At 40.5% G+C, this 17,297-nt stretch overlaps 1 protein-coding gene across 1 annotated transcript; it reads left to right on the forward strand.

The window, feature by feature from the left end:
• Positions 1 to 11,046: 11,046 nt before the first annotated feature.
• Positions 11,047 to 12,442, forward strand: LOC130105749 (uncharacterized). The gene is made up of 5 exons (XM_056271889.1): positions 11,047 to 11,158; positions 11,246 to 11,572; positions 11,937 to 12,056; positions 12,166 to 12,227; positions 12,329 to 12,442. Exons 1-5 carry the CDS (start codon positions 11,131 to 11,133, stop codon positions 12,440 to 12,442), a joined length of 651 nt encoding a protein of 216 aa, XP_056127864.1. The 5' UTR covers positions 11,047 to 11,130.
• The last annotated feature ends 4,855 nt before the right edge of the window (positions 12,443 to 17,297 follow it).

The raw sequence follows: 17,297 nt of genomic DNA on the forward strand, positions 1-17,297 counted from the left end.
AAAAGTTTAACGGTCTCCTTGGCAGCCATGTTTAGATTCTCCTTCGCCTCCCCCACAGTGAAGTGGGATCCAATAAGTTGGAGCGCTTGCTTCAAGGGGTGGTTGATTATGATTTCACTCTTTTAACTAGTGTGTAATGTTGCTGTTTGAGCATAAACAACATCTGCAAAGTTACAACGCTCAAAGTTCAAAGCAAAGGGAGAAATTTTCTGTTAAAGAAATTGCTTTTTAAAGGGTTAGTTCACCCCAAAATGAAAATTCTGTCAGTAATTATTACTCACCCTCATGTTGTTCCAGACTTTCGTTCATCTTCGGAACACAAATTAAGATATTTTTGATTAAATCTGAGAGCTGGATCACTCCTATAGGCTTCTTAAGGGATCGAAACTGGTCGTCCCAAAAGTTATTAAAGACATTGTTAAAATAGTCCGAGTGACCACAGTGGCTCAATCTTAAGTTTATCAAGCGATGAGAAAACTTTTTGTGCGCAAAAAAACAAACAAAAATAACAACTTTATTCAACTATTCATTTCCTTCTCTGTACGGCCTCGAGATTTCAAGTAGTGGAACTGCGCAACGGTTCTGTGTTGTACGTCACACGCAGGCTCAATCCAAATTCACTCCTTGCCCCTACCCCTTGGCCCTCCGTTTTGCGCGTTCACGTCTAGGGGTAGGGTGTCCCGATTCTTGTTTAGATCGAGGGTTAGGGCTAAGGGGTAGGGCTACATAGCCCTCGAAACGGAGATTTTTCAGAGGCACACTCCAAACGGAGGGCTAAGAGAAAGTTTGCAGAATACATCGCGAATCACCGGCGAGATGGGTTCACAAACGGTTAAACATTTCAATTTAGCGCCAGATGACACCACCGTGCACTTTATTTACTCTTATAATAATGATATAGTCATTTAAATTAAGAAATTGTATAATAAATTACCTTTCCGAAACAGAAAAGACATACATTTCGAGGATGGAACGTTATAAGCATCATGTTTCCTCAAAGTTAAGAGCAGCTGCGCTGATTGTCAGTCGTTATATTGTCAGTCGTATGTTGCATGATTTCATGAAAGTATGATGTATTGCGATATCAGAAACAAAGAAAAACAAAATAATGACTATTGTAACGCTTGACGTAAAGGAAGTCAAATTTGTAGTTTTCTTATGTCTCATTAGAACTACAGAAACGCAACCCGATCTGGAAATCTTACATAGCGTGGTTATAGCAGATATAGGACCGCACAGCAAATCCAGAAGTGCCTTTCACTCTGTTACGACTTAACGAACCACTGAAACGATTTTGGAAACATTATTTTAAGGTAAAAAATATATCTTAGTGTTGCTTTAAGATTGAGCCACTGTAGTCACTTGGACTATTTTAACGATGTCTTTAATAACTTTTGGGCCGGCCAGTTTCGATCCCTTAAGATGCCTATGGAGGAGTGATCCAGCTCTCAGATTTAATCTAAAATATCTTAATTTGTGTTCCGAAGATGAACAAAAGTCTTACGGGGTTGGAACAACATGAGGGTGAGTAATTACTGAGAGAATTTTCATTTTGGGGTGAACTAAGGACTTTAAGGACTACAACAAACGGCTGGTAGGGACTACATGACATTCCTCCTGGGTCAGTGACACGAAACCTAAAATAAAATAAAACGCCCCCCGGAACCCGATTTATAGATTATTGACACAAAATATGCTAATCAATGACTAGAAGATAACTACACATAAGCTACATAAATTCATTGACTAACCATTCAGAAATGTTGTCTACATCACTTCTTCTTGAGTCTCTCCATCATTGTCTGACTCCGGTTTAAACATAAAAGGCTAAAAGATTTAGAAAATGTTCAGGACACAAGCTGTTGTAGCGGCACCCTCTGCGCCAGGAGCAGCAGCTCATTTGCATTTCAAGGGACAGACACAAAACCGGTCCGTTTTTGCTCACCCTCAAAAAGTGACAATTTTAACATGCTATATAAAAACATCTGTGCTGTGTTTTGAGCTAAAACTTCACATACACACTTTGCCTTTGTGGACATCAAATACTTATTTTACATCTTGTAAAAAGGGCATTATACCACCCCTTTCACAAATTCACAAAACATCTATCAAGGATCATCAACACCAATGAGTGCGTGGAGTGAGTCATTAAGTCCAGCCCAGAAGAAGACAATGAGCGAACGGTCAGGAAAATGGGTCTAATAGGCTAGGTCCAAAAACACATGGGTGTGATCCTGAGGGGAACGATTCACCATGACAGAGGAGAAGGAGACAAGCTCCCAGGGGCACAACTGCTGGATCCATTTGCTTTTGTTCTGGCGTTCTGAAACACGGAAAGATGGAAAGATGGAGAGTTTAAACCCTTGCGGAACAAAAAATATATGGGGATATACTGCAAAATATAATGCGATATATTTCATAATACATTTCCATATGGGAAACTAGTGCTTATATTTTTCAATATACTGCAATGTATGGATTGAGCATGTATGTGTCACGTGTCTGTCCTGTCTTGTATTGCACTTGGGTGTCTTTGTTATGTTGGGCCATGTGCTCTCGTTGTTTGATCCCTCCCCCTTGTTACCTGATTAGTGTTTGAGTTCTTCCACCTGTTCCCTCTTGATTTGTTCCCTTTTTAAGTCTCCTCTTGTTTGCAGTCTTTGTCGGATCGTTGTCATATGTTTTCCCTGTTTCCGTGTGATGGTCTTCGTGTTCAGAGTCAGTGTTTGTTCTTCAAGTTAGAGATGGGGAAATGAAGCCTCGTGAATCAATGAGGCTTTCCCCTGACTGTTCCGGGAAAAGATTCAAAGCTTCGAGAGTGTCGAGAACAGCGCCATCTGGTGCTTATTTAAAATAAAGCAGCCAGCAGCCTGTGTTAAAAGCTCTGTCAGATGAAGCAACCACAACACACTCCATAATTTCAATGTTATGTGTAGAAATAAAAAGCCTTACACGTTTGTGTTTGATTTGTCCATTAATAAATAAATTATTTTACCCATTAAAGTGTGACAATAAAATATAAAATGAGCATATGATTTAATAAGATCTAATGTAGGCCTACTCTCTCTCTTCACACACACACATAGTGAATAAGGACATTGTGTGATAGGATCATCTGTTCATCTGACACTTGGCAGTGATAGTGCTTATGTAACTGTAGGAATGACAGAAAGGTGATAAAGATTTTAATTATTCTGTAATGCCAATGTATATAGATGGGGGTAGACATGTTTCTGCATTATCCAGTATCCAAGTGGATCTTCAGCTCTTTGTATGTTTGTCTCTGTAAGGTATTTATCCACTTCTACGATCGCATCAGAAGTGTCATTTGAGCTTTGTTTGCGCTGGTCTACAGCACTTTCCAACAGAAGACAAAGGTTTCCACCTCAGAAGTGTGAGGATAAATTTTTTTTGTTGGGAGTGACTGTACATGTACATTGACTGAATATAAGACACATCAACGGTCAACAATTATACAATACAATGATAAAAAATAAAATAATACTAAATAAATAAATAAATATTTATTTCTTTATTTCTTTTTTAGAAATGCATTCATACATTGGAAGCTATAAGCTCAAAATATTCCCAGTTAGGGGAAGTCTTCCTTTTTTTGGCTGTTGCCATTGCTGTAAATACAAACCCGTCACCAAACACCCAAATACCAACACCAAATTACCTAAAAAACACCAAAAGTGCAACGATCGTACAAAAACAAAAAGACACAACAACAACAACAAAATAATAAGTAGTTTTGGTTATTTAAATGTAATGTATTGATTAACTTTCAAAGTACAGCACTCTCCTCACAAACCCATCAACCAGACTGAGCCAACAAGGACCTTCGAGCCTTCTGACACCCAAAGCGAGACGCGCACGTGATTGGACAGAAAGTGAGGCTTCGTTTGTCATCGATCACGTGACCTTTGGAAAACCAATACACACCCCGATACGGGGCTTCAATAGAAATTGCTTCGCTTTCGCGATACGCACATCGAAGCTTCAGTGTCATATGTAACATCACTACTTCAAGTTCAGTTTTGTTTAATGTCTCATTTATTGTGATTTCTCCCTTGTGGGTTTTTGCTTTGTGTTTTGTTTTCTTTTGTTAATAAATCATCCGTTGCTGCACTTGAGTCCTCCTCTCCACTTTTTGTAACTGTCACGTGACAGAACGATCCGACCATTTGAGGACTCAGCTGCATGGATGACGATGATTTTGACTGGATGGATGATGACGCTTGCATGGACGACGATGACTTGGATTGTCCAGACTACACAACCGCTACATTTGGATCGACCCAGTTTTCCACTATCTTTCATGACGGAATGATTCCGTCCTCTAACGAATCCGGCAGAATGAATATTTTTCAGGCCCTCACTTTTATGGTTCATTAAAGGGAGGAGTCGGAGCGTCTCGCCAGGTTCTCGGGGACCCGTGGATGTCGTAGAGGAGGAGGAGAGGGTCGAGAAGAGGTTCAACACCACTCTCCATCCTGGCCCCCCTTCGATCCTGGGCCAGTGAGGGACAGCTTAGAGCCTACTTCTCGCCGTCACGGACAGAAAAGGAGGAGGAAACGCCCGTCTGCCCAGCGAGAGACTGTTCACGTCCCGTCTGCCCAGCGAGAGACTGTTCACGTCCCGTCTGCCCAGCGAGAGACTGTTCACGTCCCGTCTGCCCATCGAGAGACTGTTCACGTCCCGTCTGCCCACCGAGAGACTGTTCACGTCCCGTCTGCCCATCGAGAGACTGTTCACGTCCCGTCTGCCCATCGAGAGACTGTTCACGTCCCGTCGGTCCAGCGAGAGATTGTTCACGTCCCGTCTGCCCATCGAGAGACTGTTCACGTCCCGTCTGCCCAGCGAGAGACTGTTCACGTCCCGTCCGCCCAGCGAGAGACTGTTCACTTCCCGTCCGCCCAGCGAGAGACTGTTCACGTCCCGTCTGCCCAGCGAGAGACTGTTCACGTCCCGTCTGCCCATCGAGAGACTGTTCACGTCCCGTCGGTCCAGCGAGAGATTGTTCACGTCCCGTCTGCCCATCGAGAGACTGTTCACGTCCCGTCTGGCCAGCGAGAGACTGTTCACTTCCCGTCCGCCCAGCGAGAGACTGTTCACGTCCCGTCTGCACAGCGAGAGACTGTTCACGTCCCGTCTGCCCAGCGAGAGACTGTTCATGTCACGGCTGCCCAGCGAGAGACGGGTCACGTCTGCCCAGCGAGAGACTGATCACGTTCCGTCTGTCCAGTCTGGGACAGAGCCAGAGATCCCCTTTGGCGTGGCCGCCAAGGTTGTGACGGACTATCTGGAGCGTCTGGCTCGGATCTTGGAGATGCCAGTCTCTGCTGTTCCAGAACCGGAGACAGAGCAAGTATCCGCTGTTCCTGAGCCGGAGCCAGTGTCTGCTGTTCCTGAGCCGGAGACAGAGCCAGTGCCGGAGACAGAGCCGGTGTCTGCTGTTCCTGAGCCGGAGCCGGTGTCCGCTGTTCCTGAGCCGGAGCCAGTGTCTGCTGTTCCTGAGCCGGAGCCGGTGTCCGCTGTTCCTGAGCCGGAGCCAGTGTCTGCTGTTCCTGAGCCGGAGCCAGTGTCTGCTGTTCCTGAGCCGGAGCCAGTGTCTGCTGTTCCTGAGCCGGAGCCAGTGTCTGCTGTTCCTGAGCCGGAGCCAGTGTCTGCTGTTCCTGAGCCGGAGCCAGTGTCTGCTGTTCCTGAGCCGGAGCCAATGTTTGCTGTTCCTGAGCCGGAGCCAGTGTCTGCTGTTCCTGAGCCGGAGCCAGTGTCTGCTGTTCCTGAGCCGGAGCCGGTGTCTGCTGTTCCTGAGCCGGAGCCAGTGTCTGCTGTTCCTGAGCCGGAGCCAGTGTCTGCTGTTCCTGAGCCGGAGCCAGTGTCTGCTGTTCCTGAGCCGGAGCCAGTGTCTGCTGTTCCTGAGCCGGAGCCAATGTTTGCTGTTCCTGAGCCGGAGCCAGTGTCTGCTGTTCCTGAGCCGGAGCCAGTGTCTGCTGTTCCTGAGCCGGAGCCAGTGTCTGCTGTTCCTGAGCCGGAGCCAGTGTCTGCTGTTCCTGAGCCGGAGCCAGTGTCTGCTGTTCCTGAGCCGGAGCCAGTGTCTGCTGTTCCTGAGCCGGAGCCAGTGTCTGCTGTTCCTGAGCCGGAGCCAGTGTCTGCTGTTCCTGAGCCGGAGCCAGTGTCTGCTGTTCCTGAGCCGGAGCCAATGTTTGCTGTTCCTGAGCCGGAGCCAGTGTCTGCTGTTCCTGAGCCGGAGCCAGTGTCTGCTGTTCCTGAGCCGGAGCCAGTGTCTGCTGTTCCTGAGCCGGAGCCAATGTTTGTTTCTGTGTTTGTGTCTGTCCTAGTGGCCGTTGCTGTTCTGGTGGCTGTTCCTGAGCCGCCCGAGGGGTCGTCTCCGCCCCTGGCCGCCCGAGGGGTCGTCTCCGCCATGGCCGCCCGATGGACTGACTGCGTCGTCCTGGCCGCCCGATGGACTTTGTGTTTCGCCCGGGTCTCCCAGGACTAAACGCTTTGTCCCTCCCGTCCCACCCTGGTCTGTCCCTCCCGTCCCACCCGTCCCACCCTGGTCTGTCCCTCCCGTCCCGCCTGATGGAGCGTCTGGTAGCCGCTCCGTAGGGAGGGGGTAATGTCACGTGTCTGTCCTGTCTTGTATTGCACTTGGGTGTCTTTGTTATGTTGGGCCATGTGCTCTCGTTATTGTTTGATCCCTCCCCCTTGTTACCTGATTAGTGTTTGAGTTCTTCCACCTGTTACCTCTTGATTTGTTCCCTTTTTAAGTCTCCTCTTGTTTGCATTCTTTGTCGGATCGTTGTCATGTTTTCCCAGTTTCCGTGTGATGGTCTTCGTGTTCAGAGTCAGTGTTTGTTCTTCAAGTTCAGTTTTTTTTTGTCTTTTTTTTTTGGAAAATTTTATTTTGCTTTTTTCAAATACAATAACCAACATCAGACATAACACAAAGGCAAGAGCAACAACAGCAAAAAAAGAAAAGGAAAATAAAATAAAAAATAAATAAACGAAAATTAGAAAATTAACTTTATCCAATCAAGTCATGTGGTACTATATTTTTATAATTCAAAAAGGGTTTCCAGATTTTATGAAATAAGTCACCCCTGCTTCTCATTGTATATGTGATCTTCTCTAAGGGTACACAGCTGCAAATCTCTGACAACCACAATCCAATTGGCACATCAGTGTCTGCTTTCCATTTCAAAGCATGTAATATTCACAAAGTTGTATATATATTGCACATACATGCTCCCATATAAATGTGAATGTATTATGTTCACATAATACACACACATTCACGGAACGAGTTACAAGAGATTTCTAGTTCCTAGCATGCTTTGCTTCTGACTGTTAAAGGAGAGCAAATGTTAAAATTAAGTGTTGATGTTTTGCTTAATATTAATATAAGTGGAGATCTGTTAGTATTTAATCTTCTATACTGGTTCGGTTGACCGGATACCATTCCTGGTCCGAATACCATTAAGACTAATTACTTCTTTTTTTTTAAAGTAATGGCTGTTCACTCCTCAGCACAGTATAGTCTTTTGGTTAAATACGTTAGAACATGCAGGTGTGCTTGTGCTTTTGTTAACCAGTTTGAAAATATGGAACATTTATAAAGTAAATAATTATAGAATATAAGAAATATATTACATGAAATATTTCTCTATATGTGTGTGTGTGTGTGTTTATAATGCATGAGTAAATATATCTGCAATATATTACATATGCAGTACCAATTCTGATCACATATACATCTATATATTATGAAGTGTATTACTGAATATAAAATGACATACATTATGATATATTAGTAAATATGTTGTCACATATTTTTCAAAATGTGAAAAGCGGCAATTCCTTATGTATTATTCAATATATTGTAATATATTAACTCAATATATTATTCTGTATATTTTCAAATGTTATATCATTTAATATATTGATCATTCATATTAGGAAATATATTTTCTTTTCGTAAGGGAATGCAACACAAAATGTTTATTAACAAACATAAATGAGTAAATCCAGGCATGGGCCAGGGCAAGAAAATAAAACTGAAGAGTAAATCCAAACATGGGGAAAGCAGGCGAAAACAGAACTGAAAACAAACCAAGAGTAACATCCACTAAGGACAACACCAGACACTGAACAAGGCAAATCAATAGCCTGGCAAGCCAGACCCACATCAAGATGTTACACTGGCTGCAAAATAAATTTTGCTGCCGCTATGGGTGCTTCTAGATTTCTAGGCCAGGCTATCAATGCACAGGATAAAGAGAAGCTAACAGGTGAGGGTTATCAATATTATATTGACCGAGTTGCCTCCTTCGAGTATCAAAAAATCTCTTGTTGTTTGGTACAAAATTTCGACATCTAAGCGGTTTATCTTGTCAAGGTCAGTGAGCCAATCAGCATGAAGCATGATTGGCTGTGGCATCAAGGAAAAACAGTAGTTTATGCTGGTTGCGGCCAGAGAGCGTCACAAATTAACCGAAACTCGGCATATAGAAAGCTTAAAATGTCTACTTTTAAATTAACCTATTTGAATCGAAAACAAATACTCTGATCATGTAATCCAAATGAAAGATATATTTCTCTCTCTAGGCGTGTCCGCACATTCGCTATAGAGGGAATGCATTAACGTCACTTCCCCGCCGGAACACGCCCCCCTCAGCGGGACTGAGTGGCAGAAGAGCTGCTGCGTGACTGGAGTTAATAGAGGAAACTGCGTTAACGCGAGTAAAACAAACTATTATCAGTTTAAACTAAAAGTTGGACTCGATATAGTGTTCCTTACAACTTATCAAAGATCCAGTGATCCATGGATATTGACATGCAGCCAGGAATCGTGTTTCCTGACATTTATATGTGCCTGATTTCGACGCCGGGGAAATAAATGAAGACAATTTGCCTGTAAACGTTTTATATAAATACAATATAGATAGGTCTAAATCCGAGTGATCACTTACATTAATGTTATACTGTATATCATCATATCGTCCAGCCCTAAAACTTGTATAGTTTTTTGTCAGTGTTTATTTAAAAACATCCAATTATGCAGAATATAGTCTGTTCTGTAGCTTTTTGCAGTCTGTAAAAATATACAGTACCTCAGATTTCTGGTCAAATCTAGTTGTACAGTCAATCGCAAAGCTCTTTCCCGTTTTAGATGTGTTTTGTGTGCTTTTCACGGCGTTCACACTGAAAACAAATGCTGCCGCTCAGTCTTTTTGCCACTTGTGGGCGCGACCGCATTCACTCCGGCCGACGGTGACGTCATGCGCATACCCTCTACTACAGCCTACTGTGAAGATGACGAGTCAGCAACGTCAACTTCATCTTTGCAGCCAACACTGACTCAGAATTCAGAAAACACTAGTTTATTAATCAACAATTAAAATGTCTCCTTGCTATTTTTTCCTGACACATTCATAATCACTTTGGTACTTTTGCCAGTGCTTTGCGGCAAGTTTTATGCGTGCGCTTGAGCGCGAGGCATATATTCTGCCCCCCAGTGGCCAATATGAATCTTTAGGTGCGTTCCATTCGACAGGGTCCCTACACAAGTGTTCACTGCTCCCTACTCCCTGAGCACGGTATATCAGTTGAAGTGGACTTCACTGACTTCCTGTGAAGTGATGTATCGATGTTCCCTTATTCCCTATGCCGTTTGCAGTGCCCTTCGAACTGAACATGTTCGTTCCCTTCGTTTTGGAATCTCACTTAAGATGGCGAAATACCCTGTGAAGTCCACTTCACAGTCCACTTACGGTCGAATGGAACGCACCTTTTGAGTCAACCAACTGAAAAAATAAAACCAACGTTTTTTTTTTTTTTTAGGTAATATGTAATGTAATCTTGTTAAAACACAGATTTCATAAAATTGGTCAATTATTTGGTATTGATATTATTTATTTGCGATACCCAGCCCTAAGTTATCAATCATATGGCAAAAAACACGGTTGACTAAGGGTCTGTTTGAAGTTGACTTGAAGTTGAGTCAAAAAGTTGACTGTTTACACGACACCGAAAACTAAAAACGTAACACTTTTTATGCGTTTTGGCCGTTCGTTTACACATTTAGGGTGCCTGAAAACGCAAACTTTTGAAAACGGTCTCCGTGTAAACGTAAACAACAAAAAATGGTATCTCTGAAGATTATGATGTCATGCACATGCGTATTACGTGGTCAGTCTATAGCGTTTCATCGCCATCGAATGGCCTGACTGCAGAATACAGTGTTTTAAGTTATTTTTGTGAATCCATGTGAATGGGGATCGTTTTGACAATGGAAAACTCAAAGGAAAAACTTCTCAGTTTTAAGCATATCCTTGTTGTGTAAACGTAATATAGAAACAAAGTAAAACAGTAAACACAGGATGTGAACACTGGAACAGAAAATACACTTTAAAATAAAAGTCCTGACAAACAAGAAATACAAAACCAGGGAACATGTAATTATTCATTTATTTATAAATCACATCTATACATTTCGTTAATCAATATGCAGTTAAACATAAATATGAGTCAACAAAGGAATATGATCAACATCAAACTCTTTTGCAAGAGTCTTTTTTTGTTGTTGAAAAAAATTAAGAAGTGCTAAGTTGATAGACTTTTATTCATGATTAAAAGCAGAAAGTGATTGAACTAAAGCTGTTGTTCAGTTTTGTTAGTGTCTCTTTTATTTGGTCTGGAAAGTAACTGGAAAGTTATTCTTAACATCTATAAAAAGAACTTGATGAATCTCCAGGAAATGACTCAAACCGACATGATCTACTCCCATTTCCAAAAAAAAAATATATATATATATATATTGTAGCAACAAATTTTGTATTAGATTAATTAAAACTAAAATAATATTTCAACTGATTTAGAAATAAATTATATTAAGATGTATATTTAGGCTCCAAAACATGGCATCACTTACACTTCGATCAGTGGTGGTAAAACAACAACAGGACTAATAATGAGGTCAGTGTAAGTGTAAATTTCATCATTTCTTCTATTTAAGTATTTTCTGAAGCTCAGCAGAAGCACTTCCTCTGAGTTGCTATAAAGTTACACACAACATCAATCTCCACACAAGTTCAACCTGAACACGTTCAAGAAGATCACAGAATGAAGACTCTGCTGCTTTCACTCCTCTGTAAGTTTATTTTATGTCATTTTGTGTGATTCGATGTGATCCTGTCATGATCAGATAATCTGAATGGTGTGTTTTCTGTTCGTTCAGGTGTGTTTGTGTGTTCTCAACACACAGAAGGTGTCACTGATCAACAGGTGACTTTAGGACAGAGTGTGACTTTAGCTTGTGAGTTTAAATGTAAAGCTGCTATTTGGTTTGTGATAAAGCCATCAGTTCGTCCAGTGATGATACTGCGTACGTTTGGATCTGAAAAGCCTGAATATTACGACGAGAAATTCCGCAACAAATATTCAGAGGGAAGCAGGAGCCAATTAATTATCAATACTGTCACTGCTGATGATTTAGGAACTTATTACTGTATAAAACCAGGCTGGGCTCTACAGATCAGTGACGGTATGAGACTGGACACCACTGGTAAGCGTTAAACTGCAATACATTCATACAACTGAGAGCTATATTATTATTGTTGTTATTTTAAATAATTATTTTGCACTACAATTATTTAAACAACAAATGAAATAAGATACTTGGCTTTTTAAAAGATGTATCTCAAGAGGGCGGTGCTCATACCAAACTGTTCACCACTGGTATGTCACTTGGAAAAAATATATATCGGAGATATTGTTATATAATCATAATTATGTTTTTAATAATAATAATAATGTTATTTATGCAAAGTTATTTTGCAATCTAAATGGCGAGGATGCATGACAAAAAGTTTAAATAACCAAACTATCCAAATGATCTGTAAAAGATAAAACGTTTCTCAAAAACACAGAAGCCCCCCATGGGCCAGATGAACCAGAGCAAAAGAATCCCGCACAAGATCAGAGAGCAAATCAGATCCTGATTGTCATGTTCACCCTGCTGATGGTTGTGCTGTTTGCTGCAGTGATAGGTGAGTACAATTTATTTTTGAATCAATCAAAATCAGGAAAATTACATTATTATTACATTTGTCAATTCATTTTGACAGCATTTAATCAGAGTATATTTTGTGGTTTTAGGTTTAGTAATTATGAACCGTAAAATGTCTAGGAAAATTCCTAGATATGAAAGTTCTCAGCAGGTAAGACATGCCTTTTTGCTGTTTATATTAATAATTCAGTTCAGTTCAGTTACAAATGGGAATTAGCAGCTAATGTATATTTTTTCTTATCATTCGTTTAGATTTTAAACAGAAGAATAACACCCATTCGGACCAACGTCACTGTTGATCCACTGACCGATCATGAATATCTAGAAGTGCTGCCATCCCCTGAATATGAAATAGCAACATATTGAAAGATTGATTGCTGTTTGATTCTAATGATCAGAATTAAGAATAAGAATCTATCAACTTTGTAGCCTAATGTTTTTGATTGTTTATGTCTCTTTCTGAGTTGCTATTAATTAAAGCTGCCGTCGGCAAAATTGTTTTGATCATATTCAGTGAAATCGACACTATAATCCGACAGAACAACATAAATAAAGTGGTTTTAGAAAAAAACCCGAGCTTCTAACTTGCATGGGAGATCTGACTGTCAATCACAGATCGGGCACACGCCACGTAAGCTCATTTAGAGTATAAATGACGTTAGCAATTGCAATCTATCGGTAGATTAGCCAGAGCAGCATACCTCCAAATACTCCATGGTGTTGATGGATGCTGATGAGACGGGCGCGTTCACTGAAAATCTGGTGCACACGCACTGACGAGCATGAACTCGGTGGGAGGGTATTCGCATGGGGTATTCGTTGATAGTGGGGGAGGGCCATGAGAGTTGTAAACATTCAAAATTTTGCCTAAGTCCATTCAATCTGTCAGACTTGCCGACTGCAGCTTTAAGTGAAATGGGATGTAATGAAAATTACTTTTAAAAGTAATGCATTACAATATTGCGTAGGTAACTCCCTAAAAAAGTAACTAATTGCGTAGTTACTTTTTATGAAAAGTAATACGTTGCGTTAATTTTGGGTTACTTTTTCTCACCTGGGCTGGGCTTGCTTGTTTGTTTTCTAATAACAAAAATAAATGAATAAATAAAAGTAAAATGTTTGGCTAATGTAAAGGCTCTTTCACACCAAAAGTGATATGAATAACCCTCAGGCCGAAGAAAATGCAGATTCACGGCTATACAGAACATACTTTTTTAGCGTTTGTGAAGTAATCATTCAAATTAAGTATCTAGATTTCAGACTCTTACTTCTGCAATAAAAAATAAATAAATGAAAGTCATTTTTGCTCATTATGGTTAAATTGGACCGAAGGTCAGCTGCCAAGACATTGGTTGATAAAGTGATATTAAATACATAAAGTATTCATACATTTCACTGTTTTATTTATTTTGAGGAATACTGAATCGGTTTTTGTGCAATTGAGATGAATAAATGCATGTTCACATTAAGTCTAGAACTACAATAACCATCACTTATTTTTAAGTGGCACTCCTGGTCCTCCATATCCTGATTGCTGATGTGAAAATGAAACTCATAGCTGGATGTAATAAACAAGATTGATAACTTTTTGTCAGAACTTGCAATGGTAATCTAATCGTAACCTCATAATGAAGAAAAAAAAGTACAACGGCAAAAATAACAATTCTGTACTTTCTTACTTTCTAGTGTGAATGGAAAGCGTTTGAAGTCACTTATGTTTATAGTTTATAGTCATTACTATGCAAAGACATTTACATTGTAATGTAATGTAATGTGCTGCTGACTAATGTAATTTTCTGAGCTGTTGTAATGTGTGTATGCTTTTATTAATTCATTCAGAGTACAAGGAAGCCATCACTACAGCACTCGTCTTTATTTCTATTCTCTTTTTCAATACTTCTTTTCAGGAGTAGTACATATACTAGATAAGACTATGCACGATATATTTTTCACGAGAACTACGTATAGGCCTAGAATTGATGTATAATAATGCTAAATAATGAGCGTAAAATATTGTTCAATTGTTGTTTAAGATTGACTGATGTTTGTTGTTAGCTGTAGGGTGACTTACTCAATGACACCCTACCCTAGACCCCTTGTAAACATACGTCATGATGACGTGCAGATTTTCTATATTATATTATAAGTTACCTGCTGGTATAAGTAGAAGCACAGTTTGACGAATTTTATTTTTTTAAATGTTACAACCCAAATGGTAATGAATATATATATATATATATATATATATATATATATATATATATATATATATATATTCCTTTTTGCCATGTTATATCAATATTTATATATATATATATATATATATATATTTATTTTTTTTAACAGTAAAAGAATGAAGGCACTCACAAAACAATAACTATTATTTATAAGACTTGGTTATCAAGACAAAAGCAATGAGAAGCCATGCTGAAAACATATTGAGAATTTTGCATTACATGTAACAAACATCAGTCAATCTTAAACAACAATCGAACAATATTTTACGCTCATTATTTAGCATTATTATACATCAATTAGACCGTTTGAGAGGATGTTCTGTTGATTATGTTTGTGGTTTTGCCTTTAGTTTTTGAAAAGGACCAAAAGTGTTGTTGGTCGGGCGGAACAGACAAAACTATGAAACAAAAACAATCAAACAAAACACAATTTAGCTGTAGAACACGTTTTCTGCACATTGAATGCTGAATTATAGATGTGTTTTACCTCTTCATCATTTGTGCTGTAAAGCTGCTCCAGTTCCTCATTTTGATATTGTTGGTGTGTTTTCTTACACACTTGAAGTTTGATCTGCAATAGACCTAAAATACCAGCAACATTTCTGATTAAACATTAATTCATCACTAAAGGGATGTAGTATCAAAAACACAAACATTTAAAGGAATTCTTATATATTATTATTGTTGTTGTTTTATATCGCAGAACCCAAATCTCACCTTGCTAAAAACATCACAGTGTTCAGTATGACGTATAAAACAATCAGTCTTCTGCGTCGTCTAACTCACTTTCGTCTGATTCTGATCTTGAGCAACTTCTGTGAAGAGTTTTGTGTTTAAGAAATATCAAATATGCATCAACATTATGTAGATTTCTGTCAGAAATAAAGCTCATGTGTAAATTCTGAAACCATCACTGAGCTGTAGATTTGAGTCTAGTTTTGAGTGAGTCTAGTTTTGCACAATAATAGATTCCTAATTCATCAATAGTGATGTTATTAATAAGTAATATACTGAAATTTTGTGATGAATAATTGAACATTTGAATCTTCAATCATAGAAAAGAGCTGATGTTGAATCTGATCCGAAGGTTTGCAATTTCAGCACTGGAGAATCTGTCAGTTTCTGGAAAACCCAATAAATGTCTTTTACATCAATCTGACAGTCTATTTGTATTTGGCTGCGAATATGGTGGCTTCCTCGGGGGTTGAGAATCTCTTCTTCGCTCCGCTCTCCAGAGTAATCTGTAATCGAGCCGGGAAGAGAAGTGCTGGTCGAAGAGCGAGGTTGTAAAGATCGGCCATCACTGCTCGATATTTAGCTCGTTCCCCGGCGATTTCTGGTGTGTAGTCTTCAAAGATCTGGATTGGTGTCCCTTGGTACTGAAGTTTCCCACGTCTCTTACGAGCCTCCCGAATGATCAGCTCCTTGGTCTGATAGTGATGCAGGCGAAGTATAACCGGTCTGGGCCGTGAGCCGGGTTGTGGTTTAGCGGTGAGCGTTCTGTGCGCTCGGTCCAATTCAGGAGGAGACTGAAGGATCTGGTCGCCCAGTACTTCAGCCAAAAGTTCGGCGAAAAAGCTTGTGGGCCTGGGTCCCTCGATTGATTCTGGGAGGCCGATTATTCTAATATTATTTCTGCGGCTGCGGCTCTCCAGATCGATAGTCTTTGCTGTTAGTTTAGCGTTGTTATCTGCTAATGCGACACACCTCTCCTCCAGTGCTTGAATTCGTTGGGCTTGCAGCTCAGCGTGGGATTCCAATGAGTCCATTCGCTGTCCATGTTCTGTTATCGTTGTCTGCATTTTGTCAAGTCTCAATTCCAGAGCAGCGAATGTTGCTTTGAAGTCGGCTGCAATACTAGCTCTGTGGTCTTCTAGCATACTAGCTATGCCAGCTAGCGCTGTGCTGCTGCTCGTAGGAGAGGCGTCTGCTTCAGTCTTTTTTGACGCTTTTGATGATTTTGACATTTCTCTATGGTGTTCAAGGTTCTAATGCTAATTCGTCTACGCTCAGTTGGTTGGGGTTTTAAGGAAAAAGTAAGTTTTCAAAGTTACCGCTGCGGGAGCCTGAGACAACGCTGCTTTCACATGCTCACCCAAACCGGAAGTCTCTCAATCTGACAGTCTAAAGTCACGTTTTCACCCGTTTATCTCTTAAACTCTCTGTAGTTTGACACACCAGCAGAACCTTGAAGAAACACACAGATCATTGAGATTAGGCAACAATAAAACACTATCCGCTCATGAGAAGATCACAATAAAATCATGCATGAACACTGACTACGTTTACATGCAGCCAATAACCCGTTCAAAACCGGGATATTAGCAATAACCCGGTCGCGCACGGCCATGTAAACACCTGCAAAAACCCGAATATGCTTATATCCCGGATTTTAAAAACCGGGACATAATATCTGGGGTACCCATAGACAGTATAAGAAGTGGACAGAGCCATCTCATTGGAACTCAGTTGAGACAGTTGAAGCCCATTTTTATCGATTTTTGAGCACTTCCGTTCCTGACGTGCAGACTCAAACCGACTCAAACTAAGCTTGATGACGTGAGCAACCTGTCTGACAGACGTGAATCTTCTAGTAGCTGTGCGTGAAAATTGCCAACGTTAATCTTGCAGAGACGGGGAACTTGAGCAAAGAGTTCTTTGGCGTGAGTGAGCAGGATTAAGTATTCTGATTAATTATTAATTTGTATAGTATTTATTTTAAAATGTGCTTCTCCCTTGACGGGACGTCACCCCGATTGCCTGCGAGCTTCTCCTCCTGTCTGTACGGTAATTTCTGTACAGCGCGACAGAGAGTCGAGTGGTTATGACGCAATCGTTAGCCTATTTTTACTAAATCTGTTTCTACGGGGCCATATATAGAAGGTAATGGAGCCCTTTATACATTGTTGTGTTTCTTCACTTTCGTTATTCTGTTTATATGCCCACTGCGCAATGTGACGTAGGAGTGACGTCTTTTCTATGTA

Source organism: Rhinichthys klamathensis, unplaced genomic scaffold, assembly GCF_029890125.1.
Source record: "Rhinichthys klamathensis goyatoka isolate OS25496 unplaced genomic scaffold, OSU_Roscu_1.1 h1tg000327l_1, whole genome shotgun sequence".
NCBI lineage: Eukaryota > Metazoa > Chordata > Actinopteri > Cypriniformes > Leuciscidae > Rhinichthys > Rhinichthys klamathensis.